Source organism: Cotesia typhae, unplaced genomic scaffold (genome assembly GCF_013202065.1).
Source record: "Cotesia typhae breed Kobodo isofemale line unplaced genomic scaffold, CoteBio_Ctyphae contig_4, whole genome shotgun sequence".
NCBI lineage: Eukaryota > Metazoa > Arthropoda > Insecta > Hymenoptera > Braconidae > Cotesia > Cotesia typhae.
Genome location: NW_027423748.1, coordinates 5,484,289 through 5,506,215, shown reverse-complemented (window position 1 = coordinate 5,506,215; position 21,927 = coordinate 5,484,289). Strand labels below are relative to the sequence as shown.

Here is a 21,927-nt window from a genome sequence, read left to right as displayed (position 1 = left end):
CATAAATAAATTAGGACTATCAAAATATATTATAAAACCAATTTTAACATTATATTTATCATAAACTTATTCGATACTCTATGTACTTCATAGAATTGTTACATCTAATATAGCAGCACAGCAGGCGGGAAATTCAAGGCAAACGGATAACACCAGAGTTAAACAGCATTGAGCATGGTTGGTAGTTGGATGGTTGACCGCTGGTGTTACATCCTTACAATAATATGTAATTATTTTTTTTTTTATTTTATTTTATTATAGAGAATTGCGTACGACTCTATCAAGTACTACAACCATAAAATTAAGCAAAATAATTAATTAAAAATAGTAATGGGTTTTCAGACCTGACCATGTCTGATCAGGCCTGATCAGGTCAATTCATGCCTGATCAGGCATGGTCATTTTTCATGTCTGATCAGGGCTGAAGACTCATGCCTGTTCATGTCTGATCAGGTCTGATCATTTTTTCCCGGGTCAAGAAAATTTATTTGTTTAAAATGGTGTTCTCGGTTAAAAATATTTTAATAATTTCAAGGTTACATATTTTTCAGCGTATTAATAATAAAATAAATTCACATATGATGTTAAATTCAGCTAGAAATAGCTTTTCTCGAATTCTGACTTCAAAAGGGATTACGCGTATAAATACAATTCTGTAAACGCCCAGCAAAGCGGGCGGGTAACAGCTAGTATATATATATATATATATATATATATATATATATATATATATATATATATATATATATATATATATATATACCCAAAGTATACTTGTACGTATCTTCCTGCATATTGGACAATTTTGTATACTCTTGCAACCTTGAGGCTCAAGCGTAACAATAACGATTTCAATGCAAAATTAACAATTTTTTATTTTTTAAGCTGAAATTTTTTTCAATTCCAAAATTCCAAAAATTTTTTTTTTCTAAACCATCCCTGAACTATAACGAACAAAACAAAAAAATATTTTGAAAATCGGTCCAGCCGTTTTTGAGTTTTAGCGAGACTAACGCACAGCAATTGATTTTTATATATATAGATTTATTGTTAATTTTTAATGACTGTAATTTACGTAGCAGTAAAAAAATAAGTGTTTTATTTTTTGACTATTATATTACACATCCGTAACACATAAAAATATTTTAAAAATATATTTTATGGTCGTATGGTTGATTTCTACAAATTTGAGTAAATATAAAAGAAGATATACGTGTTCCATACTTTGCACAAAATATTTTATCTTTTATAACGTTGAATAAGTTTACTTTGTAATTTTTATCATATTGTGATAAAGGATTACATGATGATATTTAGAAATAAGTTATTTAACTTTATCACTATAACTTCAATGGTACTGTGTGTTTCTTCGTTCGATAAATGCGTAAATTATGGAGAGACTGTATGTTAATATTATTAGAAAAATTTACTATTATCTTTAATTGCTTAGTTATTTATATACTATGTTTTTTAGTGTAATCCCAATTATGGAGTAACATGTTGCGATGACAATTTAACATGTAAACAAACAAGCTCTAGTAATTCACTTGTGTGTGTCAAAGAAGGTATTAATGTATTATCTTGTAACAATTATTTATTACTAAACAGTGGAAAATACACTAGTCACAAAAATTAAGGGATATAAAAAAAATTCCAAATTTTTTGGTGATTTTCAGCGAGCTGTAACTCCGAGGAAAATGATCGCACAGAAAAAAAAAAAAAAGCAAATTGTAGCTCCAAGTGTCTAGTTTTTAGATATGACCATGAAAATTTTTTGTTATCGTCAGGTCTGGAGAAATCCTAAGAAAACTACTGAAAAAAAATTTTTCGAAATTTTTTTTCGTCTTAAAAAAGGTCTACGGGCTTCAAAAAAATTTTTTCGATTGTTTCGTTTAAAAGCTCTTTTAGTAAATTTAATACCCTTTAATTTGACGTAATCAAAAAGCCTGTACGATAATTTGCCGCGGAGTTATCGTCAATCAAAGCAAAAAAGTTTTTTTTGACTTTGGAAATCAATAACTCTGGAAATAATGACCGTATAGGAAATCGAAGGAGGGTTTTGAAAACTACACAATATTCTCTATAAGAAAACGTAAACCGCTTTTGAAGAAAAAATTTTTTTTGAATTGAAAACTCGGACTGAAAAAAAGACAAAAATTCGCATAATTAAGGATATTTGGATAACTTGGTATAACTTTGGATAAAATGGATGAACGAAGGATATCGTTGGTAATTTTTTAACTTCAAAGTGTCCCCTAAAATCCCTAAGAAATTCAAAGCGCTGCGATTTTTTGTTCATAGTGCCCAGAAGCTTCAAATTCTGTGTTTTCGCAAAAATCACCATTATGAGCAATTTTGTGATTTTTATTCATTTTTCCATTGAAAAAAATTTTTTTTTTCAAAATTCTTTATTTTTTCGATCAAAGAGATTGATTTTTCAAGAAATTTGAAAAAAAAATTTCAATTTTTTTCGAAAATTTTTTTCGAAATTTTCTCAATTTTTTCGACTGTTGTTTTACCGCCGGCATTAGCGTTACCCAAAGCGTACCACGTGGAGGTTGCTCGGTCGGATTTACGCTTCTCACACACACGTGTGTGTGTGTGTGTGTGTGTGTGTGTGTGTGTGTGTGTGTGTGTCTTTGTCTGCGTGTTTGTCTGTTTGCAGCTGCCGAATGACCTCTGTACGCACGGCAGTAACTGCTCAGTACCGTGTATTGCCACCTCTGTTCCGAATCACAGCTCGTAAACGCTCTTGCATGTTGATGCATCGTCGAACATCACGTTGCGAAATTCCTTGCCAACAACGTAACAACGCTTGAGTCAACTGATGAAGATTGTGCAGTTGCGGATAGTCTCGCCGCAATCGACGCCCAAGCATGTCCCAAACATGCTCAATTGGGTTCAAATCAGGACTCATCGCTGGATGATTAAGCGTTGTTACGTTGTTGGCGCGGAGAAAAGTTCGCGTACGAACTGCAGTGTGAGGACGAGCATTATCCTGCATCAAAATGAACCGTCTTGCCCCCATGCGTGTGCGCATAGGCAGGACGTGTGGCTCCAGAATTTCGTCGACGTACCTATCGGCAGTCAACGTCCCACGAACGATGACCAACGGGGTTCTGGTATTGAAGGACACGCCTGCCCACACCATGACTGATCCACCATTGAAAGCTGTAACTGGTCTCGTAAAACCATCCCGATCTCGTTCTCCACGACGGCGCCAAACGAGAGATCGTCTATCGCTGCCATGAAGACAAAATCGAGATTCGTCAGTCCATAATACACTGGTCCACTGTCTACGACCCCAATGGTGATGATCATGAGCATAGGCCAATCGGGCTCGGCGATGTCGTGGAGTGAGCATAGGCACGCGATTTGCGCGTCTAGCGCGTAGTCCTTGCTCTCGAAAGCGATTTCGAACCGTCGATGCCGATATGTGTTGTTGGGGAGGACGTTGTCGACGATTTCGAAATTAATGAGCGATCGTGTGGGCATGCGCAGTAGGGTTTCGACGAGCTTCTCGAATGATAGCTCGATCATCACGCTCGGTAGTGATTCGTAGTCTACCTTGACCCGGACGACGATCGTAACTTTGAGTCGCGTTAAATCGGGCATAGGCCCGACTGATAACGGACTGGCTCACTCCCATAGAAGCTGCTACTTCCACCTGACTGTAGCCCTCTTGAAGGAGGGTAACAATGCGAGCCACATCTGTGGCAGCTAAATGTCGACGAGGCATATCAAAAGGTGCTTATCAAAGAAAAGCTTACATAAAATTCACGTAAGGAATTTAGGCTAAAAAGAAAACGTAAAATTCAAGTTTTGTGTGAAGAAAAGCCGAACTCCGCGGGGGGTATATCAATTTGTTTTTATTGAATTTTTAAAATTAGATTTAAAACTAAGGCAGTTGTAGCGGACAGAAAAAATTGAGTTAATTTTTTTTGACAATAGTGAAGCATTCTGAAGACGATAAAAAAAAAAAATTTCGAAAAAATTTTCGAAAAAAATTGAAAATTTTTTTTTTTTTTTTTTTTTTTCAAATTTCTTGAAAAATCAATCTCTTTGATCGAAAAAATAAAGAATTTTGAAAAAAAAAATTTTTTTCAATGGAAAAATGAATAAAAATCACAAAATTGCTCATAATGGTGATTTTTGCGAAAACACAGAATTTGAAGCTTCTGGGCACTATGAACAAAAAATCGCAGCGCTTTGAATTTCTTAGGGATTTTAGGGGACACTTTGAAGTTAAAAAATTACCAACGATATCCTTCGTTCATCCATTTTATCCAAAGTTATACCAAGTTATCCAAATATCCTTAATTATGCGAATTTTTGTCTTTTTTCAGTCCGAGTTTTCAATTCAAAAAAATTTTTTCTTCAAAAGCGGTTTACGTTTTCTTATAGAGAATATTGTGTAGTTTTCAAAACCCTCCTTCGATTTCCTATACGGTCATTATTTCCAGAGTTATTGATTTCCAAAGTCAAAAAAACTTTTTGCTTTGATTGACGATAACTCCGCGGCAAATTATCGTACAGGCTTTTGATTACGTCAAATTAAAGGGTATTAAATTTACTAAAAGAGCTTTTAAACGAAACAATCGAATCGAAAATTTTTTTGAAGCCCGTAGACCTTTTTTAAGACGAAAAAAAATTTCGAAAAATTTTTTTTCAGTAGTTTTCTTAGGATTTCTCCAGACCTGACGATGACAAAAAATTTTCATGGTCATATCTAAAAACTAGACACTTGGAGCTACAATTTTCTTTTTTTTTTTTTTCTGTGCGATCATTTTCCTCGGAGTTACAGCTCGCTGAAAATCACCAAAAAATTTGGAATTTTTTTTATATCCCTTAATTTTTGTGACTAGTGTAGTTTTACTACTTTATAAATTCCATTTTAAATGAAAATGACAATTTTAAAAATTTTTCTTATTAAAAAAATTATTACAAAAAAATAAAAATTTCAGATGAGAAAATTTGAAAAACTAAAAGTGTAATTTTCTTAAAATATTTTTTTAGTTATAATAAAAATGATAAAATTTTTAAACTTCTGCTGACAAAAGAACAAATTGATAAAAAATGGAGTTTGTAAATTTGAACATGAAATTGTTTACAAGGTATATATTCAAATGAAAACTTCTTTAACAATAATTTTTGCTTATGATAAATCCATTAATTTTTATTTACAGCAAAATTCCTCGAAACATGTAATACTGATGCCGATTGTGAAACAATTCAGTTCGCTGTATGCTCAAAAGATAAAAAATGTACTTGTAAAGACGACTTCATAGAATTTGATGAAACTACGTGTATAGCTAAATTGGGTAACATTTGTGACACTGATAGTGAATGTCCTATTGAATCTTCAATTTGTAAACAAAATAAATGTCGGTGTAAACTTGGTTACTTGACTGTCGCTGACAAACAATGTGTTCTAAGTATGTTAACATATTAAGTACTCAAAATGCAAATTCTATCAATTAATTAAACAACGAGAAAGAATCTAAATTAATTTTTGATTTGGCCATTTTCAGTCGAATCATTATCTAGATCTTGTTACAACCAGGATCCTAATTGTCGATTATTTACGACTGTATCGTCTCTAGAAAATGGACAGTATGTTTGTACAGAGTACATGGTAAAAATAAATTCAACGGCTTGCATTGCATCGTCAAATGATTTTTGCACAACAAAAAATCATTGCGTCTCAAAATACTCTGTTTGTATCAATAATAAATGTCAATGTAAATTCAATTATGTATTTCATTCCAGCATTGATTGTCCGTCACGTAAGTTGCATTGGAAATAAGTGAAAAATTTTTTATTAATTTTATTTTATTTATCAAGCGCACATAGCTATGCCGTGTCAGTATGACTCACATTGCCGTAAATTTATCAATCACTCAGTATGCAGGAAAAATATATGTATTTGTGATAACCATCATTTACCGGTAAACAATTTAATATGTCTTCCGAAATTGGGTGTATTCTGTAGAAATGATGAAAAGTGCGTGGTGGAAAATTCTGATTGTATTGATAATAGATGTCAATGCATAATTAATTATGTTAACCGTGGATTTCAATGTGGTACACGTAAAATAAATATACAATAACGATATTGAAATCAACAGAAATTTTACAATTTTTATAACAATTGAATTATTATAAAAAAAATTAAGTAAAAAAATTCCATATGTAGAAATTGAAAAAAACTTTTAAGTGCGAATTTTTTAAAAATATTTTTTTATCATAATTGATTTATTACAAAAATTAGGTCAGATGCCTACTGATTTCATTATCATATAAAATAATAAACAATTTAATTATTATAAATTTAATGCTTGAAAATTTTTATTGCAGTAAGAATGGACTACATAAAAAATTGTGCATCTTATGAAGATTGCAATAAAAAAAATTCAAACACACCGTGTAAGCTGATTTTTATTCTTTCTTCTTTTCTAAACGTGATACTATCAATATTTATTATTAATCCTACTCAAGAGTTTTTTTCTTAAAATTTTGTTTAATATATTTTTTTTTTTTTTTTTTTTTTTTTAGTTATAGGAAGCAGATTTTGTAGAGTAGACCGAGATTGTTTGGACTTTGGAAATTCGCGATGCTCATTAAACAACATTTGCATTTGTAAGGAAAACAATTTTGCATTCAATAATCAAACTTGTTACTCCATATTAAATGGAGTCTGTTCTCATGATGAAGAGTGTGAAAAAAACTTTTATTGTGTCGATTTTAAGTGTCAATGTAAACCTTTTTTTTCATCGGTATCTATCCATGAGTGTAAAGAAAGTAAGTTTATTTGTTTTTGATGTTTCATACAATGTCAGATTATTGGTAACTCGTTTTTTTCTTTTAGCCGATTTGTTATACTCTTGTAATGATAATTCAGAATGCAGTGACTCGTGGCATGCCAAGTGCTCAAATAGAAAAAAATGTATTTGTAATGTGAACAATATTGCTGTCAGCAATACAATATGTTTACCAATTTTAGATGGATATTGTTGGCGAGATGATCAGTGCATGGCCGGAAATTCTATTTGTGACGATTTTCGTTGTAAATGTAGACCGAATTTCGTTGCTATTGCAGATAATTTGTGTACACTTAGAAATTAAAAAAGAAAAAAATAGTGAAAGGTTTGAAATTGTTGAGGTAGTTGTCATGGTACAATATTGTCTAAAAATTAGAAATAATACACGCTGTAAACGTATAGAAGCTTGCGGCTAAGCAATCCATCATTTTTATGCAAGTCTGTACCGGTGAAGATGCAACCCATACAATTGTTTCTGTCCGACTCCGTAGATATATACTTTTTCATACATTATTGAACTTTAATCCGTTATTTTTAAATAATTAGACGGTCAAAAATTTTTTTTTATTTTTATTAAACTCACAACAAATACATCAAAAGACTGTCAGTTTTTTGAAAGTTTCTGACAGGTAATTTTTTTTTTTTATTACTGAGAAACTGGTACAGAACTGCAGAGAGCGTATGCAATCAAGGTTGAATATTCAATTTTTAATTGAATTCATCTCGGGTTATAGATGGTCAATCGACTTCAAATTTTAAGGGTAATTGCATCATGTCCTTAATAAGTATACAAAAATTTTAAATTTTCTGACGGTTCGCTTTAACCACGACAACTACCTTAAGTGGATAGAGATCCACTCATAAATTTATTTTAGTGTCTAAAATACGCGTTTAGCTTTGAAAAAAGCTTGAATTATATTCATTCGAAAAAAAAAGTCACACATAAATTTGTACTAAAGAAATATTTGATAAAAATGTATTCATATATTTTATTTTAATTTCTTAAGAATAATTTATTTGTTGAAAAAAATTCTAAAGATAGTCAGACACCTGTTGATTTTAGTTTGATAATTTTTTATCGATGTCAGCTGATCAATATATATCAAGTGAGCGAAATGACGTTAAAGTTAGCTATCACCTGACCAATTTTTAATTTTATTCAACAATTAAATTTATTATAAAAAATTATTTTAAAAAAATTGCATTTTTTATTTTTTTAAATTTCTAGATGTCAATTTTTTTTTCTTATTTTTTTCCCTATAATTTATTTATTAACAAAAATTTTTAAAATTATCAAATAATTGCTAAATTAATTTTCATGTGAGTAATTATCTTTGGCAGTGAAAAACCACATTGATGAAATTTCAAATATTCGAATTTGAAATTATCTGCGATTGGCGCGTGCGCACATTTCAACTATCAACCAAATACCACCGGCTTACCAACTAAAGAAAAATTATTTTATTCTACATACAAGCAGACAACTTCGTAAAGTATCTCATAATTGTTAAGAAATGACAAACAATGGAGTTAGTCATGATCGTTATCAAAACATGATTGTCACTGGCACAGAGTACTGGTAATTAGACTTGGATTTAAGTTTGTTATCACTACACCAAGGAAAATAAAAAAATAATAAATGTGATACGTGATTTTTGTAATATGGGGCGTGTTAATTTTTTAAATGTCATTGCGGCGATTTATTGTTTAACATGGCAAAGTAAGTTAAATACGTGATGACGTTTTTTATTTCACCAATAACTTATTGCTCAAAAAAAAAAAAATGCGTAGTATTTTAATGTCAATTTTATTTTTAATGTAATACTTAACATTCAATATTTTTCAAAGTTATTTTTTTTTTCTTCAGGTACAGTGTATGGTGGTTATGTCAAATTGACCCACGATGGACCAACTGTCCAAGGTGGAATAATAACTTTTCAAGCTGATCTTTATTACAGTGACGGTACCAGACCTTCTGGTATCTTTGCTTACTTTTGGAGAGATAACGCAGTGCCTCCGCATACATACCAGGTATATTAATTAGTGATAATTTTAATAAAAAAAATAACACTGAAGTTAACTGTCAGCTGTTGATTTAAAAAATTAAAAAAAAAAATCAATTACAATAAAAAAATGCTTCCAAAAATTTTCACTTGTAATTTTTATTAATTTTCACATGTGAAACTTTTTAATTAAATTTTTTTTTAATAATTTAATTGCTACAAAATTCTAAAAAAATTTTTAATGTCTGTTAACTTCAGTGTTATTAATTAGTGTACTAATGTCTTGTTTTAAATATCATAGAAACTTCATTGTCAAAAAAAATTATTTGTTTTAATTTCTTTTAGTCGCAATCGTCAGAAAATACGACAAGTATTTGGAGAGTGCAATACCCAGCAGATCTTTATCCAGTAGGAGAGTATACTGTTGAAGTTAAAGTAGAGCGCAAAATATTGATCTTTTACCCTTTAATTACCAGTCAGCATAAAACATTTGAAATAAGTCGTAAGTTTTATTTTTCTTATCTTGGTTTAATGATATTATTACTTGAATATTATTCATGGATTTGTTTTTAGCTCTACTTAATGGTAACTTGACAATAGTACAGCCTAATAACACAGCAGCAAGTGAATATATATCATCTGCTTCAGAGGCGGAAATACTGATTAAATTACGTAAAGGTGACGCTGATTATATTGAAGCAAATGCTACTGAGATAACGACATACTGGTTTGTTGATTGCAAATATTATGGACAGACTAATGATTTTAGTTTTCGTTTCAACTTTACAAAACCGGAGACAGAGGCGTCATTAGAAGCTTTGGTGGTAGCTTCGTATGATCCTCCTACAACTGTTGCTCCTACAACGAGCACAACAGCACCAACAACAACTACTACTACTACTACTACCTCAGCACCACCATCCAATGGAACCATTCCGTCAAATAGTACCACTACTACTACGACTACGACTACGCCTACAACTACTCCCAAATCAATCGTTACGACGACACTTAAACCAACAGTGACAACTCCAAGCACGAACTCATCAACGAATGCTACTATTGGCTTTAAAAATATTTCTTTATCGTATGTTTGTGTAAATACGTCTCTAGTTCCTCCGGATCCCAAGAAAACATACGGATATTTCCAAAAACAAATAAAAGTGAGAGGTATCGTATAGTGAGGATATATCAATACATGTAACTGAAGTTGCGACCGGTCAACTGATCGCTAATATATATAGATATTTATTTATTTATTTAGAAAACGCTAATCAGCAATATACATCCTTGAAATTATAAAAAAAAAACAAAGAAAATATATAATTTATAATTTCAAAAGAAACTAAGAAAATAACAAATTCACACTTTAACCCGTCAGCACTCACGTTATAAGCATTTTGCTCACGCTCGATTTAAAACAATAATAACTTTTTTTTTTTCCAAATGGAAAGGGTAGATGAAATTTTTTCTACCTTCGAGTAATTTTATCTATTTTCAAATTATGATCTTTTGAAATGCTTTAATATTATATATAATTTAAGCTGACCGGTCGCAGCTTCCGTTACATATCAATACAATAAATTATGAAGAGTACTAAGATAGAAAGAATAAGAGAAACAATTGACTTATTCTTATTTATATTTTAGCTCCAATTAAGAACATAACTGTCGAAGGTACTAATTGGATAAAGCCATGGGATCTTTTGTCTTTAAATGTCAAATGTCATGGATCTGGTCCTTTTTATAAATGCCTTCAGTATCATCGTGGCAATTACAATATTACTGGGAATGAAACGTGCGATAACGGCGAAAAGCTTAACTCGTGTAACTTCTCAATTAGTCATTACTTCTTAGATCCTACTGTTTATACAATATTGATAATACTTAAGAATGATGTCAGTGTTCATGTTTATCCGTTAACTATTAACATTTATGAGGGTAATTATTTTTATTTAAATTTAAATAATATTAGTAATCAATTCATACTTTAATTAATAATTAAATTGGTTTGACATTTCAGCAACGGCAAAGCCTCAATTATCTGTTATCGTCGTACCGGTATCCTGTACATTAGCAGCTGTGGTATTAATAGTATTTGGTATTGCATATTATCTTCAAAGTCGAGCAAGATTTACCGTTGAAGTTGCGGACTTTGATTTCGGTCAAAGCAATCCAGAAATGGAGTATAAGACATTCACCGAGCGGCTACGTGATTCGTTTAATAGCACTGTAAGCGATGGATATAGAAATATAAAAATTACATCACCCTATTACGGGAGCATGAACTGATGGAAATATTTTGCATCGTGTCCTATCATGATTAATGCATGAGTAATAATTAAAGTAACCACTTAACTAATACTTTTTTATTTTAAACGCTTTTTATATGCACTATTTTAACACATTAATTTATATACTAAACAATTGTGCTTTTTTTTGCTAAAAATTTTTTACTTTTACTTACAATAAATTCATTTTAATAAGAGAAATATAATTAATTTTATTTTTACAGGGATACAAGCAGTTAGGTGATCCAAAAACTATTCAAAACTAAACTGAAGGACGATTGAAATATGAAGAATGTTATTTAAATAATAATGATTATTTCTATACTTATAGATTAATTGTATCATCGCGTTTCTAAAGCCAATAGGACGTATTACAGTAATGTTGGGTAAAGTGTCAAACTTAAAGTTGATAAAATAGAAAATATTTTGTGATGTAAAACAGTCAGTTATTAATTTGTAAAAAAAAAAAAAAAAAGCAAATTAACCATTAAAGTTTTTATAGAAATTATTTTTTCAAATATGTTGGAAATTTTTTCTTTGATGAAGAAAAAAATGTATACGCTCTCATAACTTTAATTATAAAAATGTTTATATTGGAAAGCTCAAAGGCAATTTAACATTCACTCTTTTGCCTTTATTATCAAGTTAAAAGGGCATAGGGTGACTAAGCCAGTAAATGTATGTAAGCCAGTTCATGTATTTTTTAATATTTTCAGATAGAATTATTAAAAAAAAAAAAAAATCAAAAAATTTTAGACAGTTACACTCATTTACTGGAAACCCTGAAAATTTTTCCAAGTCTTTTTGGCATTAGCAATGCGATATTATAGTCAACTTAATGATTATTTAATATATTTTCCATAGATTAATATTTTTAACCGAGTCTGTATTCCAGTGAAATATTATTTGTAACGTTTGTTACAAAAGTTTTATTCCTTATTATTAAAAAATACAGGTAATTATTTACAAGTGAGGTCAATCCGATTTTGGGCCAAAACTAAGTGAAAAATTAACATTTTCAAATTTTTTTTATTCTGCTTATTTTTACGGTGCATTTATGATAAAAAAATGTCGAAAGAAAAAAAATAAAAATTTAATTAAAAAGTTTCACATTAATAAAAATTACAAGTGAAAATTTTTAGAAGCATTTTTGTATTATAATTAATTTGTTAAAAAAATTTTTAAAAATTGACGGCTGACCGCTAACTTCAGTATTAATTAAAACGGTTGACCCTACTTGTAAACACTTACCAAAATACACTATTATAATATTTTGTAGTCTGTGAATTCGACTCAATAGCGTAATGATTTAAACTTTTAAAAAATCAGTTTACGCTTTAAATAATGAATATCACTTTTTTAATTTTAATAATAATAATTCTTATAATTAGTATTGACTTTTTTTTTAAAATATAATTTTTGTTACAGAGATTAATATATAATTTTTTACAATAAATTTATTGGTAATATATTGTAATAACAATAAAATAATTGTAATGATGCTTTGTTCGTGTATATAAGTCCAGTATTGACGTAAAAAAATGTTGAGAATATTTAATATGTATTGTATATAGATAAATAAACGTAATTATTTAATTATATAGAATCTTTGTAATTGATAAGTAAATATACGTCATTAAATTTAGCTGTCACTTGACAATTTTTTTAATAAATAAATAATTGCAAAAAAAGAATTATTAAAAAAATGGACTTGTAGAAATTTAATAAAATTAAAAATGCAATTTTTTTTAAATAATTTTTTGGAAAAAATTTTTTTGTTAAAAAAAATTAAAAAATTTTTAAGTTGCAACTAAATTAAATGACATTAAAGTTAGCAATCATTGGAGAATTTAAAAATTTTATTTAACAAAAAAACAAGTTCCAAAAAATGATTTTAAAAAATTGGATTTTTTGTTTTTTTAAATTTCTGTTAATTTTAAACGTTAATTTCTTTGCCATAATTTATTTGTCAAAAAAAATTATAAAAATTATTAAATATCTGCTAAATTTATTTTCATTTAAATTAAATATCATAATAATATACAATGATTTAATTTAATTATTAGTGATAACAATAACTATACCTAAATTTTTTTTATCCAAAGGTTGCCGACTCAGTCGATAATGCAGTTAGTTTGAAAACATGGCGATGAAGGATCTCTAATGTTACTTCAACAATCATATTATTACAATTAGACGAGTAATGTGTCATTACATTAAAGAATTTAAATAATAAATAACTCCAAATGTTACGACGTCGTAAAATACATTTTAAAACTACTCGCCGAACTTTGCGAAGGTGAACATTTTTTTTGTGGGTGTGTTATCTATATATATATTAATATATATTAGTGATCCATTGAATGAAAATAAATTGGTGCTAAATTATTGGTTAAAACACAATAAATATACACATGGAATGTGTAAATAATATAATATAATAAATAACCACTAAAAGTAATTGTGTAATAATAAAAAACGTACACAACAATGTCAGTGGTTACAATAAAACAATCACGGCAGGGTTCTGAGCACGATGATGATGATAATAATAATGAATTGGAGCGGCGTGAAAAAGAAGAGGATTGGAAATTACCGATTGCTTTTAATAAACCAAGGCATACTGCTACCATCGAAGGAATCAATTGTATAACACAATTCTGGCGATTAAAAGAACGAGTATATTTTTTTTTTATATTTAATTTCAATATAATTATTGACAACTAATAAAAATATTTTTCAGATGAAAACAGTTAGTGTCGCTCTTGTTTTATGCTTAAATGTGGGCGTAGATCCTCCAGATATTGTCAAGACTCAACCTTGTGCACGACTAGAGTGCTGGATTGGTAATATTATTTTTTATTTAGTTATTATTATTATTACTGCTAAAATATAACATGTGTGTATGTATCCCATTGAGTCTCTTATGTAACAGCAATTGTCCTAGTACATAAGAAGAGACAACGTGTACATAAACAAGTAATGCAGTAGAATTCACTCGGTCGATAATATAAATATAAATATTTATATACATACCCATGTAGAAAAATATTGCAATATAATTTGAATATAATAATTTGCACATATAATTAAATATAATCAGATTATATTGCAAATAATCCATTATAATGCAGACCAAAATTTGTTTTTTGAGTTTGTAAATTTAACATTATAAATATTACTTTTTGTAGTATTTTTTATTAAAAATATTTAAAATAAAAATGCTGTCTCGTCGAAAACGCTTAGCCTGTGGAAGCAAAATTTTCTTTTAGAGTGTGGTGTGTAGATGAGAGTTTCACTGCCCACAGTACGCAGAATGCATTAAAATTTAAAACAGCAGACACAGGAATGAGCTTGGGTCTCACACGAAAATGATTAGGTGGCTAGAAAAATTTCAAGTTTTGCTACGTTCTATAATAAACTCGTAAACAATCAAAATAATGATAACTTTTCTAAAGTAGCCCTGCTGAACCCTTCATGGAAAAACAATAAGTAAAAATGTAGACTCTATTATAGTGACTGTAACTGACGAAAAGAAAAATTAATTCAATTACGTCACAGAAATTCGAGAGACGTTTCGTTTAGGAGCAGTTCAACTTAATCGCTAAAAAATTTAAGTTTACAAAGCTAATTTTGACAAAATTAGAAAAATCTCATGGTTTTATAATGAATATTTTGACAAAAACTTATTGCTAATATTTATTAACCGGTGAGTTGAGTCAAATAAAAATCTTATGCAGTAATTAAGTGTATTAATAATTAATACATTTTTAATAAATTTTAAATTATTTACAACAAAATTATCTTGCTTTTTTGTTCCATTATAATGTATTATATTGCAATATATTTTCTACATGGGTATATAGATATACATATAAATGTAATATAAAAACTATTATAATGATGTATTATTTATTAAACAGATCCATTGTCGGTGAGCCCCCAGAAAGCTTTAGAGACCATCGGATCGAATTTGCAAAAACAATACGAGCGATGGCAGCCACGAGCTCGCTACAAGCAAAGTCTTGACCCTACAGTGGAGGAGGTAAAAAAATTATGTACATCCCTGCGTAGGAATGCCAAAGAAGAGAGAGTACTGTTCCATTACAATGGTCATGGAGTACCAAAGCCGACAAGTAATGGAGAAATTTGGGTTTTTAATCGCACCTACACTCAATACATTCCATTGTCGGTTTATGATCTGCAAACTTGGATGGGTGCACCAAGCATCTATGTGTATGATTGTTCGAATGCCGGAATTATTGTTGACTCGTTCCAGCAATTTGCTGAACAACATGAAAAAGAATATGAGATTGAGAAACAAAATCGCGCTGCCGGTGTCACTGGCGCTCAAATGCCCTCTTATAAAAATTGTATTCAGCTTGCCGCGTGTGCAGCTAATCAAATATTGCCGATGAATCCGGATTTGCCCGCAGACGTTTTTACCGCTTGCTTGACAACACCAATTAAAATAGCTTTGCGTTGGTTCGTTATGCAGAATACTTCAAAATTAGTTCCTAAAGTTTCACTGGATCTTATTGATAAGTGAGTATTATTTTAATTAATTTATTGTTAAAAAAAAAAATTAATTTTACCTTTAACTGCAGTAGAAAAATAATAATTAATTAAAATTAAAATTTTGGCATTAGTAACGGTATATATATTTATAATTAATATTGTTTATTAAACTTGTCATAACAACCGATATGTTTTTATTAGGATTCCTGGACAATTGACAGATCGACGAACTATGCTTGGAGAACTAAATTGGATATTTACAGCAATAACAGATACTATTGCATGGAACACATTGCCTCGTGATTTATTCCAACGTTTATTTAGACAAGACTTGCTAGTAGCCAGTTTGTTTAGGAATTTTTTACTTGCCGAACGAATACTAAGTTCTTATGATTGTACACCAGTCTCGTGCCCTAAATTACCGCCTACATACCAGCATCCAATGTGGCAGGCATGGGATTTAGCACTTGATTTGTGTTTGTCCCAATTACCATTAATACTAGAGTCCGAAGATCAATTTGTGCATTCGCCATTCTTCGAGGAACAATTAACAGCTTTTCAAGTATGGTTAACACTTGGCTCTAAGAATCGTGAACCGCCTGAGCAGTTACCAATTGTCTTACAAGTTTTATTGAGCCAAGTTCATCGACTTCGCGCATTAGAATTACTGGGAAAATTCTTGGACCTCGGCCCCTGGGCTGTAAGTTTAGCGCTCAGCGTTGGGATATTTCCTTACGTATTGAAACTACTGCAGAGTAGTGCTCGAGAACTTCGACCGCTTTTGGTTTTTATATGGGCCAAGATCCTGGCGGTCGACAGCTCGTGTCAAGCCGACTTGGTAAGAGATGGTGGACACAAATATTTTTTGTCGGTTCTACAAGATACCTCAATGGCAAGTGAACACCGTACGCTGGCTACATTTGTGCTTGCCAGTATTGTAAATAATTACCCGCTCGGACAGGAAGCAGCTCTTCAGGGGAGCTTAGTGTCTATCTGCCTGGAGCAGCTTAATGATCCGAATTCTCTGTTGAGACAGTGGCTATGCCTATGTCTCGGTAGAATATGGCACAACTACGAGAAAGCTCGCTGGTGCGGAGTACGTGATACTGCTCATGAAAAATTGGCAATATTACTTCAAGATCCGATACCTGAAGTTAGGACTGCCAGTGTTTATGCTCTGGGTACTTTTATTAACAGTGTGACTAAACGCAGTGAACATGCTAATAATATTGACCAAATAATTGCAATGATTCTTATCAACAACGTTACCTACGATATGTCACCGCTAATGAGAAAAGAATTAGTTGTCGCGCTCCAATGGATGGTTCTACATTTTGAAAATTCATTTGTAACTCTGGCCGTCGCTGAAGAAAATTCAAGAAGAGATCTTGTTGTTGAAACATTTTCACCCTTCAGTGGAATGCGGCCAATGGGATCACGAGATCGTTTGAAAATGTTGACACCGAACAACTCACACGGTGACAATAGCTTTGAGAGCAGTTCTAGTTCTGATCGCATCAAAAGAGTCTCCTCATCGTCTTCAATCAGCAGTTTAGGTGTTATTTTTTTTTTATTTTATATCATATTATTTTTTTCACCTTATTACCATTAATTTTTAATAAAAATAACTATTAATTACTTGATAAGGGTGGAGGTTAATGTATTGTCTTGTTTCACTGCGCTCACTGTAGGAAATAATTGGGAATTCGTAAGGAAGCCTTGCGAGTCTCTTGGTAATATTAACTTATAATATTTATAAACTTATATTATTTTACTAAAAAAATTATTTTATTTTATTTTAGGTCATAGTTCGATGGGCAGTTTACCGAGTCTTTCATACGGTAGTGTATACATGAAATTATGGCATGGTCTTGCCGCTCTGGACAACGATCCTCATCCAGCTGTTGCGAAAATGTCGCAAAAAGTAACTACTCATATACGTAATCAAGCTAAAGATTCTACAGCCCCGAAAGAAGTTGCAGAGACAAAATTAGCTTCGTCACTGTCACTTCCACCTTCGCCGTCAAATCGTACAAATTACCTCAATAAAGATTCACCTCCTACAACAAATTCTACCTCTGATTTGTTGCGATCAAACCGAATACCTGTTTATGGAAATCGTATAAGAAAACCGATTCCAAATACCATCTCCGAGGAGACAGATGAGATAATCGGGTTGCGCAAACCGCTGACAAGTTCACAATTTGTCGAGTGGAGTTGTGCTCAATTTGCTCAGCCTGTGAGCTTTGACAGCGTGACAGAGTCAACCAGTGACTTGGAAAGTCGAGCACACTACGAGCGTGAATGGAGATATTTGCGCAATACAAGACAGCGGCGTGACGCGCGTGAAGAATACCAAAAGACACATGCCGCGAGAATCGAGTCTCAGGTATTCCACAGCCGAAGTCCACAGCAGCCAGACGTCGTTATGCTCCACCCGTTCGATTCCCACGTGGTTGTAGCTTGCAAAGACAGCTTTGGAGTATGGGATTGGCACTCGGGTACTAAATTGACGTATCACACGGTTCGCAGCAGCAAGATGTCTGCTAAAATTACCTCACTGGAGTTTATTAACTCCCACGACGTCTCATATCTGATGACGGGTTCAGACGATGGTGCTGTACGAGTTTGGAAAAATTACTGCAACATGTTGGGTCGTGAACCCACGTTACTCACCGCGTGGCAAGCGTTAGCAGATGTCCAGCCGGCTACTAAAGCCTCCGTGGCCTCTGCGGGTCTGGTTACAAGTTGGGAGCAACGATCTCTGACATTAGCTGCCTCAGGAGACGTAAGAGTTGTCAGACTCTGGGACGCTGCCACGGAATTGAAGAAACAGGACTTGCCGACGGGTTCTGATTGTTGCGTCACTTGTATAGATACCGACGGAACAGGTAAATTCTCTACCTACCATGTTTTATTTTCTTTGTGTACTTTTCTAATTCTTATTTTTGTTAAAAATTTTTCAACTAAGGCTATTATGACTATGAGGGCTGATGTCTTTCTTTGACAATAAAAATCTCGACCCTTTGCAGGCTCAATGATGGTCCTCGGGTGTGGCGATGGTTCCGTACGGCTATTTGATCGGCGATTACCACCCGCTGAAGCGAGAATAATGACCTGGCGTGAGCACAATGCCTGGGTCCTTGGTGCTTATTTACTTAAATCCAATGGCTTACAAACTGAACGCTTGATCACTGGCTCGTCTAGCGGAGATATTAGGATATTTGATCTCAGAAAAAATTCATCAATAAATGTTGTACAAACTACTCAAGGTCTGACGGCGTTTGCTGTCCATCCAGTTGCTAATCTTTTTGCTTGGTAAGTTTATTCTCAATTTCTGTCTAGTTTTATTTAAATATCTAAATGATAAATTAATTTAAATCGGGATATTGTAGACCAAAGAGATGTTATGTTTTTTATTTCATTTATTTTAACATGCGATGTTTTGTCAGTTTTATTCTGACATCATCAGGCACTTTGAAATTTTACAATATAAAAACACATAAGGTAAAAGACCCAGTTATTGACACTTGCAATTTTACTTTAATTAAAAAAAAAAAAAAAAAAAAAAAATCAACTCTGATAAATTAATAAATGTAATTTTTGAGTTATAAATTTTAAGATAATTGGATTTTTGAGAACATTTTATTTTTTTAATTAAAATAAAATTGCAAGTATCAAACAACTAGATCAGTGTCAATAAATGGGTCTTTTACCTTAGTCCTTGATTGACAAAAATTACTGCGCATGATATTTTTTTATATACAAAAATTTTTACATTTTTACATTTTATATACAAATTTTTTTTGCATTTCTACCTGTTTCAGGCATAACTACGTCAATTCCCGAAAATCATTTTTTCATACGCCCTTATGCCTTTTCAAGGGTATTTTTTTCGGGATACGCTCTTATGGCATCAATTACGCGATATAATTTAAAAAAATGTCATGCGCAGTAATTTTTGTAAATTGAAGACTGTATGTTTTTATATTGTAAAATTTTAAGGTGCCTGATAATGTCAGAATATCAGATGATTATATGATGTCAAATTACAGATAACAGAATGTCATAATCATAGAAGAATTTAGACCTGATTAGAGCAATAATATTACTGATAAATTTGTTTTTATCTTTTCAGTGGATCCATGCATCACTGCATTAGTATATACAATACTACGACTAGCCATCTTGTGAATACAATAAAATTCCATGAAGGATTTATGAGCTCGCGCATAAGTCCTGTGAGCTGCTTAAATTTTCATCCGTACCGGGTGGTCCTTGCTGCTGGGTGTATCGACAATTCCATCACTACTTATGCCGCTGAACCACGTAGATGACTATCGGAGATTGAATCCACTCACACAGCGTACGTTCTTTAATACCAAAAAAGTTAAATAAATAAAATTTATTTATCTTAAATTTAGTTAAAAAAGTAAATATTAAAAATTTTTTTAACGTGAAATAATTTATTATTTTGACAGTAGAATAGCGTATTAAATGATAGCAGATTTTTATTTGCACAAGTACGCGGAATCGAGTAATAAAATAATGATTGTACATAATTTGGATGAAATATTATTTAAACAATGATAATAATTTTCATAGATGCTGTTGCCCATACAAAATATTGACTTATACATATATAAATACATACAATGAATTTATATTTATAAATATATAAATAAATGTAAATAATTTCACGCGTTAGAATTTTAACACAACAAAACAATGGCTTTATAAAAAAAAATGCTTTATTTTTTTGCAAAAAACAAAATGTTGAGATTTGGAAACAATTATTTATGCAGACTTCGCATTATTAAATGTAGTTATTATATTATAAATTCATATGAAATTTAATACAATTATTTTCTTAATTTAAAAAAAATATAACTTAAGCAATCCAGTAATCCGACGTTAAGTCGTTAAGTGTCTTTGGTCGCTTTCTCTTGCATGATACAACAATAAGAATTTGTTACTTAAAAAAAAAGTAAAATAGAAATAAAGAATAAAAAATAATAAAAATCATTACCGAAGGACGGAAACAAATGTACGATGACTGTAATGTAGACGACGATGAATCATACGCCTTGCGCCGCCTTTGTACATATAACATGTCTAATTACATTAATTAATAAAAATTTATCGTGCCGATCGCTATCTCCTGTAAATTTGTTTGGTTTTGTTTTCACTTCTTTTTTTACCATAAGTTAAATTATACGTATTTATTAATACAAAAAAAAAAAAAAAAAAAATGTATTGAATATTTTTTTAATTTAGAACATACTGTATACTTATAAGCGAGAACTTTTAATGAGTACGTCCTGTCATAGACTTTTTTTTAGTAATTGCTTAAGATGTGATGTATAACCAACGGATGCTTTTCGAAGAGTCTCATTTGGTATCTCGAGCGCGACACCCCCAAGTTTAAGCTTCGAGACCCTGATGATATCTAAACAAACTTTATTCCTCCAGTATTTGAGATAATAATCCCATAAAATAAAACTAAAAAATAAATAATCGTCTGGGTTTGAATCAAAAGAGGCCTCAAGATTCTCAACTCTCTATCCTACAGCTAAGTTTTGTTTAAACGAGACGATCATAAGCATCAAGCAATTGAGAGCCAGCATATCGCGTGCGCATAATCATTAGCATCGCAAATTTTTCTTGCCTCGCATTTGGCTATTCATTTATAATCATCCCTTTATCAAAAATAAATAACTGAAACTCTCTTCGATAAAATAAAATGAATTGAAGAAAGCATAACAATCTCCTGGGATGCACTCATGAAATCAATTGGATTTACAATCAATCAAATGTAGGTAAAAAAAAAAAAAAAATTAATAATACTGAAGTTTGCGGTCAGCTGTCAATTTAAAAATTTTTTTTAACAATTTAATTACAATAAAAAAATACTTCTAAAAATTTGAACGTGTAATTTTATAATATGACACAGAAGTTGGCAGACGTCTGAAAATTTTTGATTTTTTTTATTAATTAAAATACATGATATTAAAGTTAGCTATCACCTGATTAATTTTCAATTTTATTTAACAATTAAATTAATTGTAAAAAATTGCATTTTTTATTTTTAAAAATTTCTAAATGTCAATTTTTTTATAAATTTTTTTTTGCCACAATTTATTTTTTACAAAAATTCTTAAAATTACGAACTATCAGCTAAGTTAATTTTCATTTAAATTGCAATTAAAAAGATATTTCTAAAAAAATTACACTTACAGTTTTTCAAGTTTTTTTACAGGTGAAATTTTTTTTTTTAATTATTTAATTGAAATTT

At 30.8% G+C, this 21,927-nt stretch overlaps 3 protein-coding genes across 8 annotated transcripts; all 3 read left to right on the top strand.

Moving 5' to 3' along the window:
* Window positions 1-1,506: 1,506 nt before the first annotated feature.
* LOC141527271 (prion-like-(Q/N-rich) domain-bearing protein 25) lies at window positions 1,507-7,754 on the top strand. 3 transcript variants are annotated; one of them, XM_074242674.1, is made up of 5 exons: window positions 1,507-1,565; window positions 5,187-6,084; window positions 6,358-6,426; window positions 6,556-6,801; window positions 6,869-7,754. In XM_074242674.1, exons 2-5 carry the CDS (start codon window positions 5,856-5,858, stop codon window positions 7,123-7,125), a joined length of 801 nt encoding a protein of 266 aa, XP_074098775.1. In that variant the 5' UTR covers window positions 1,507-1,565; window positions 5,187-5,855; the 3' UTR covers window positions 7,126-7,754. The 3 variants fall into 3 exon arrangements, with proteins under 3 accessions (XP_074098775.1, XP_074098774.1, XP_074098776.1); XM_074242673.1 differs by lacking the exon at window positions 1,507-1,565 and having other exon boundaries at window positions 5,041-5,435; window positions 5,532-6,084; XM_074242675.1 differs by lacking the exon at window positions 1,507-1,565 and adding an exon at window positions 5,086-5,114.
* A 592-nt stretch (window positions 7,755-8,346) lies between these two features.
* Window positions 8,347-11,985, top strand: LOC141527257 (uncharacterized). Of its 3 annotated transcripts, none has more exons than XR_012479161.1 (7): window positions 8,347-8,541; window positions 8,689-8,852; window positions 9,170-9,326; window positions 9,398-9,994; window positions 10,474-10,764; window positions 10,847-11,169; window positions 11,339-11,985. XR_012479161.1 is itself a non-coding variant. In XM_074242652.1 (7 exons), exons 1-6 carry the CDS (start codon window positions 8,484-8,486, stop codon window positions 11,113-11,115), a joined length of 1,536 nt encoding a protein of 511 aa, XP_074098753.1. In that variant the 5' UTR covers window positions 8,347-8,483; the 3' UTR covers window positions 11,116-11,157; window positions 11,339-11,985. The 3 variants fall into 3 exon arrangements, 2 of the variants coding, with proteins under 2 accessions (XP_074098753.1, XP_074098754.1); XM_074242652.1 differs by having other exon boundaries at window positions 10,847-11,157; XM_074242653.1 differs by having other exon boundaries at window positions 8,349-8,541; window positions 10,847-11,055.
* Window positions 11,986-13,256: 1,271 nt separating this feature from the next.
* On the top strand, window positions 13,257-20,800 carry Raptor (regulatory associated protein of MTOR complex 1). 2 transcript variants are annotated; one of them, XM_074242622.1, is made up of 8 exons: window positions 13,257-13,793; window positions 13,858-13,960; window positions 15,038-15,659; window positions 15,834-17,188; window positions 17,324-17,365; window positions 17,435-18,523; window positions 18,665-18,950; window positions 19,771-20,800. In XM_074242622.1, the coding sequence occupies exons 1-8, from the start codon at window positions 13,605-13,607 to the stop codon at window positions 19,967-19,969; spliced, it is 3,885 nt and encodes a 1,294-aa protein (XP_074098723.1). In that variant the 5' UTR covers window positions 13,257-13,604; the 3' UTR covers window positions 19,970-20,800. The 2 variants fall into 2 exon arrangements, with proteins under 2 accessions (XP_074098723.1, XP_074098724.1); XM_074242623.1 differs by lacking the exon at window positions 17,324-17,365 and having other exon boundaries at window positions 13,258-13,793.
* Window positions 20,801-21,927: the final 1,127 nt, after the last annotated feature.

Excerpts from the sequence above, each read along its gene's own strand:
- Raptor (XM_074242622.1), top strand. The coding sequence starts at position 13,605 with ATGTCAGTGGTTACAATAAAACAATCACGGCAGGGTTCTGAGCACGAT. Across the intron at positions 13,961-15,037 it reads ACGACTAGAGTGCTGGATTG|ATCCATTGTCGGTGAGCCCC; the intron begins GTAATATTATTT and ends TTTATTAAACAG. Across the intron at positions 17,366-17,434 it reads GAAGCCTTGCGAGTCTCTTG|GTCATAGTTCGATGGGCAGT; the intron begins GTAATATTAACT and ends ATTTTATTTTAG.
- LOC141527257 (XM_074242652.1), top strand. The coding sequence starts at position 8,484 with ATGGGGCGTGTTAATTTTTTAAATGTCATTGCGGCGATTTATTGTTTA. Across the intron at positions 9,327-9,397 it reads TAAAACATTTGAAATAAGTC|CTCTACTTAATGGTAACTTG; the intron begins GTAAGTTTTATT and ends ATTTGTTTTTAG. Across the intron at positions 9,995-10,473 it reads AAAACAAATAAAAGTGAGAG|CTCCAATTAAGAACATAACT; the intron begins GTATCGTATAGT and ends TTTATATTTTAG.
- LOC141527271 (XM_074242674.1), top strand. The coding sequence starts at position 5,856 with ATGCCGTGTCAGTATGACTCACATTGCCGTAAATTTATCAATCACTCA. Across the intron at positions 6,427-6,555 it reads AAAAAATTCAAACACACCGT|TTATAGGAAGCAGATTTTGT; the intron begins GTAAGCTGATTT and ends TTTTTTTTTTAG. Across the intron at positions 6,802-6,868 it reads TATCCATGAGTGTAAAGAAA|CCGATTTGTTATACTCTTGT; the intron begins GTAAGTTTATTT and ends TTTTTCTTTTAG.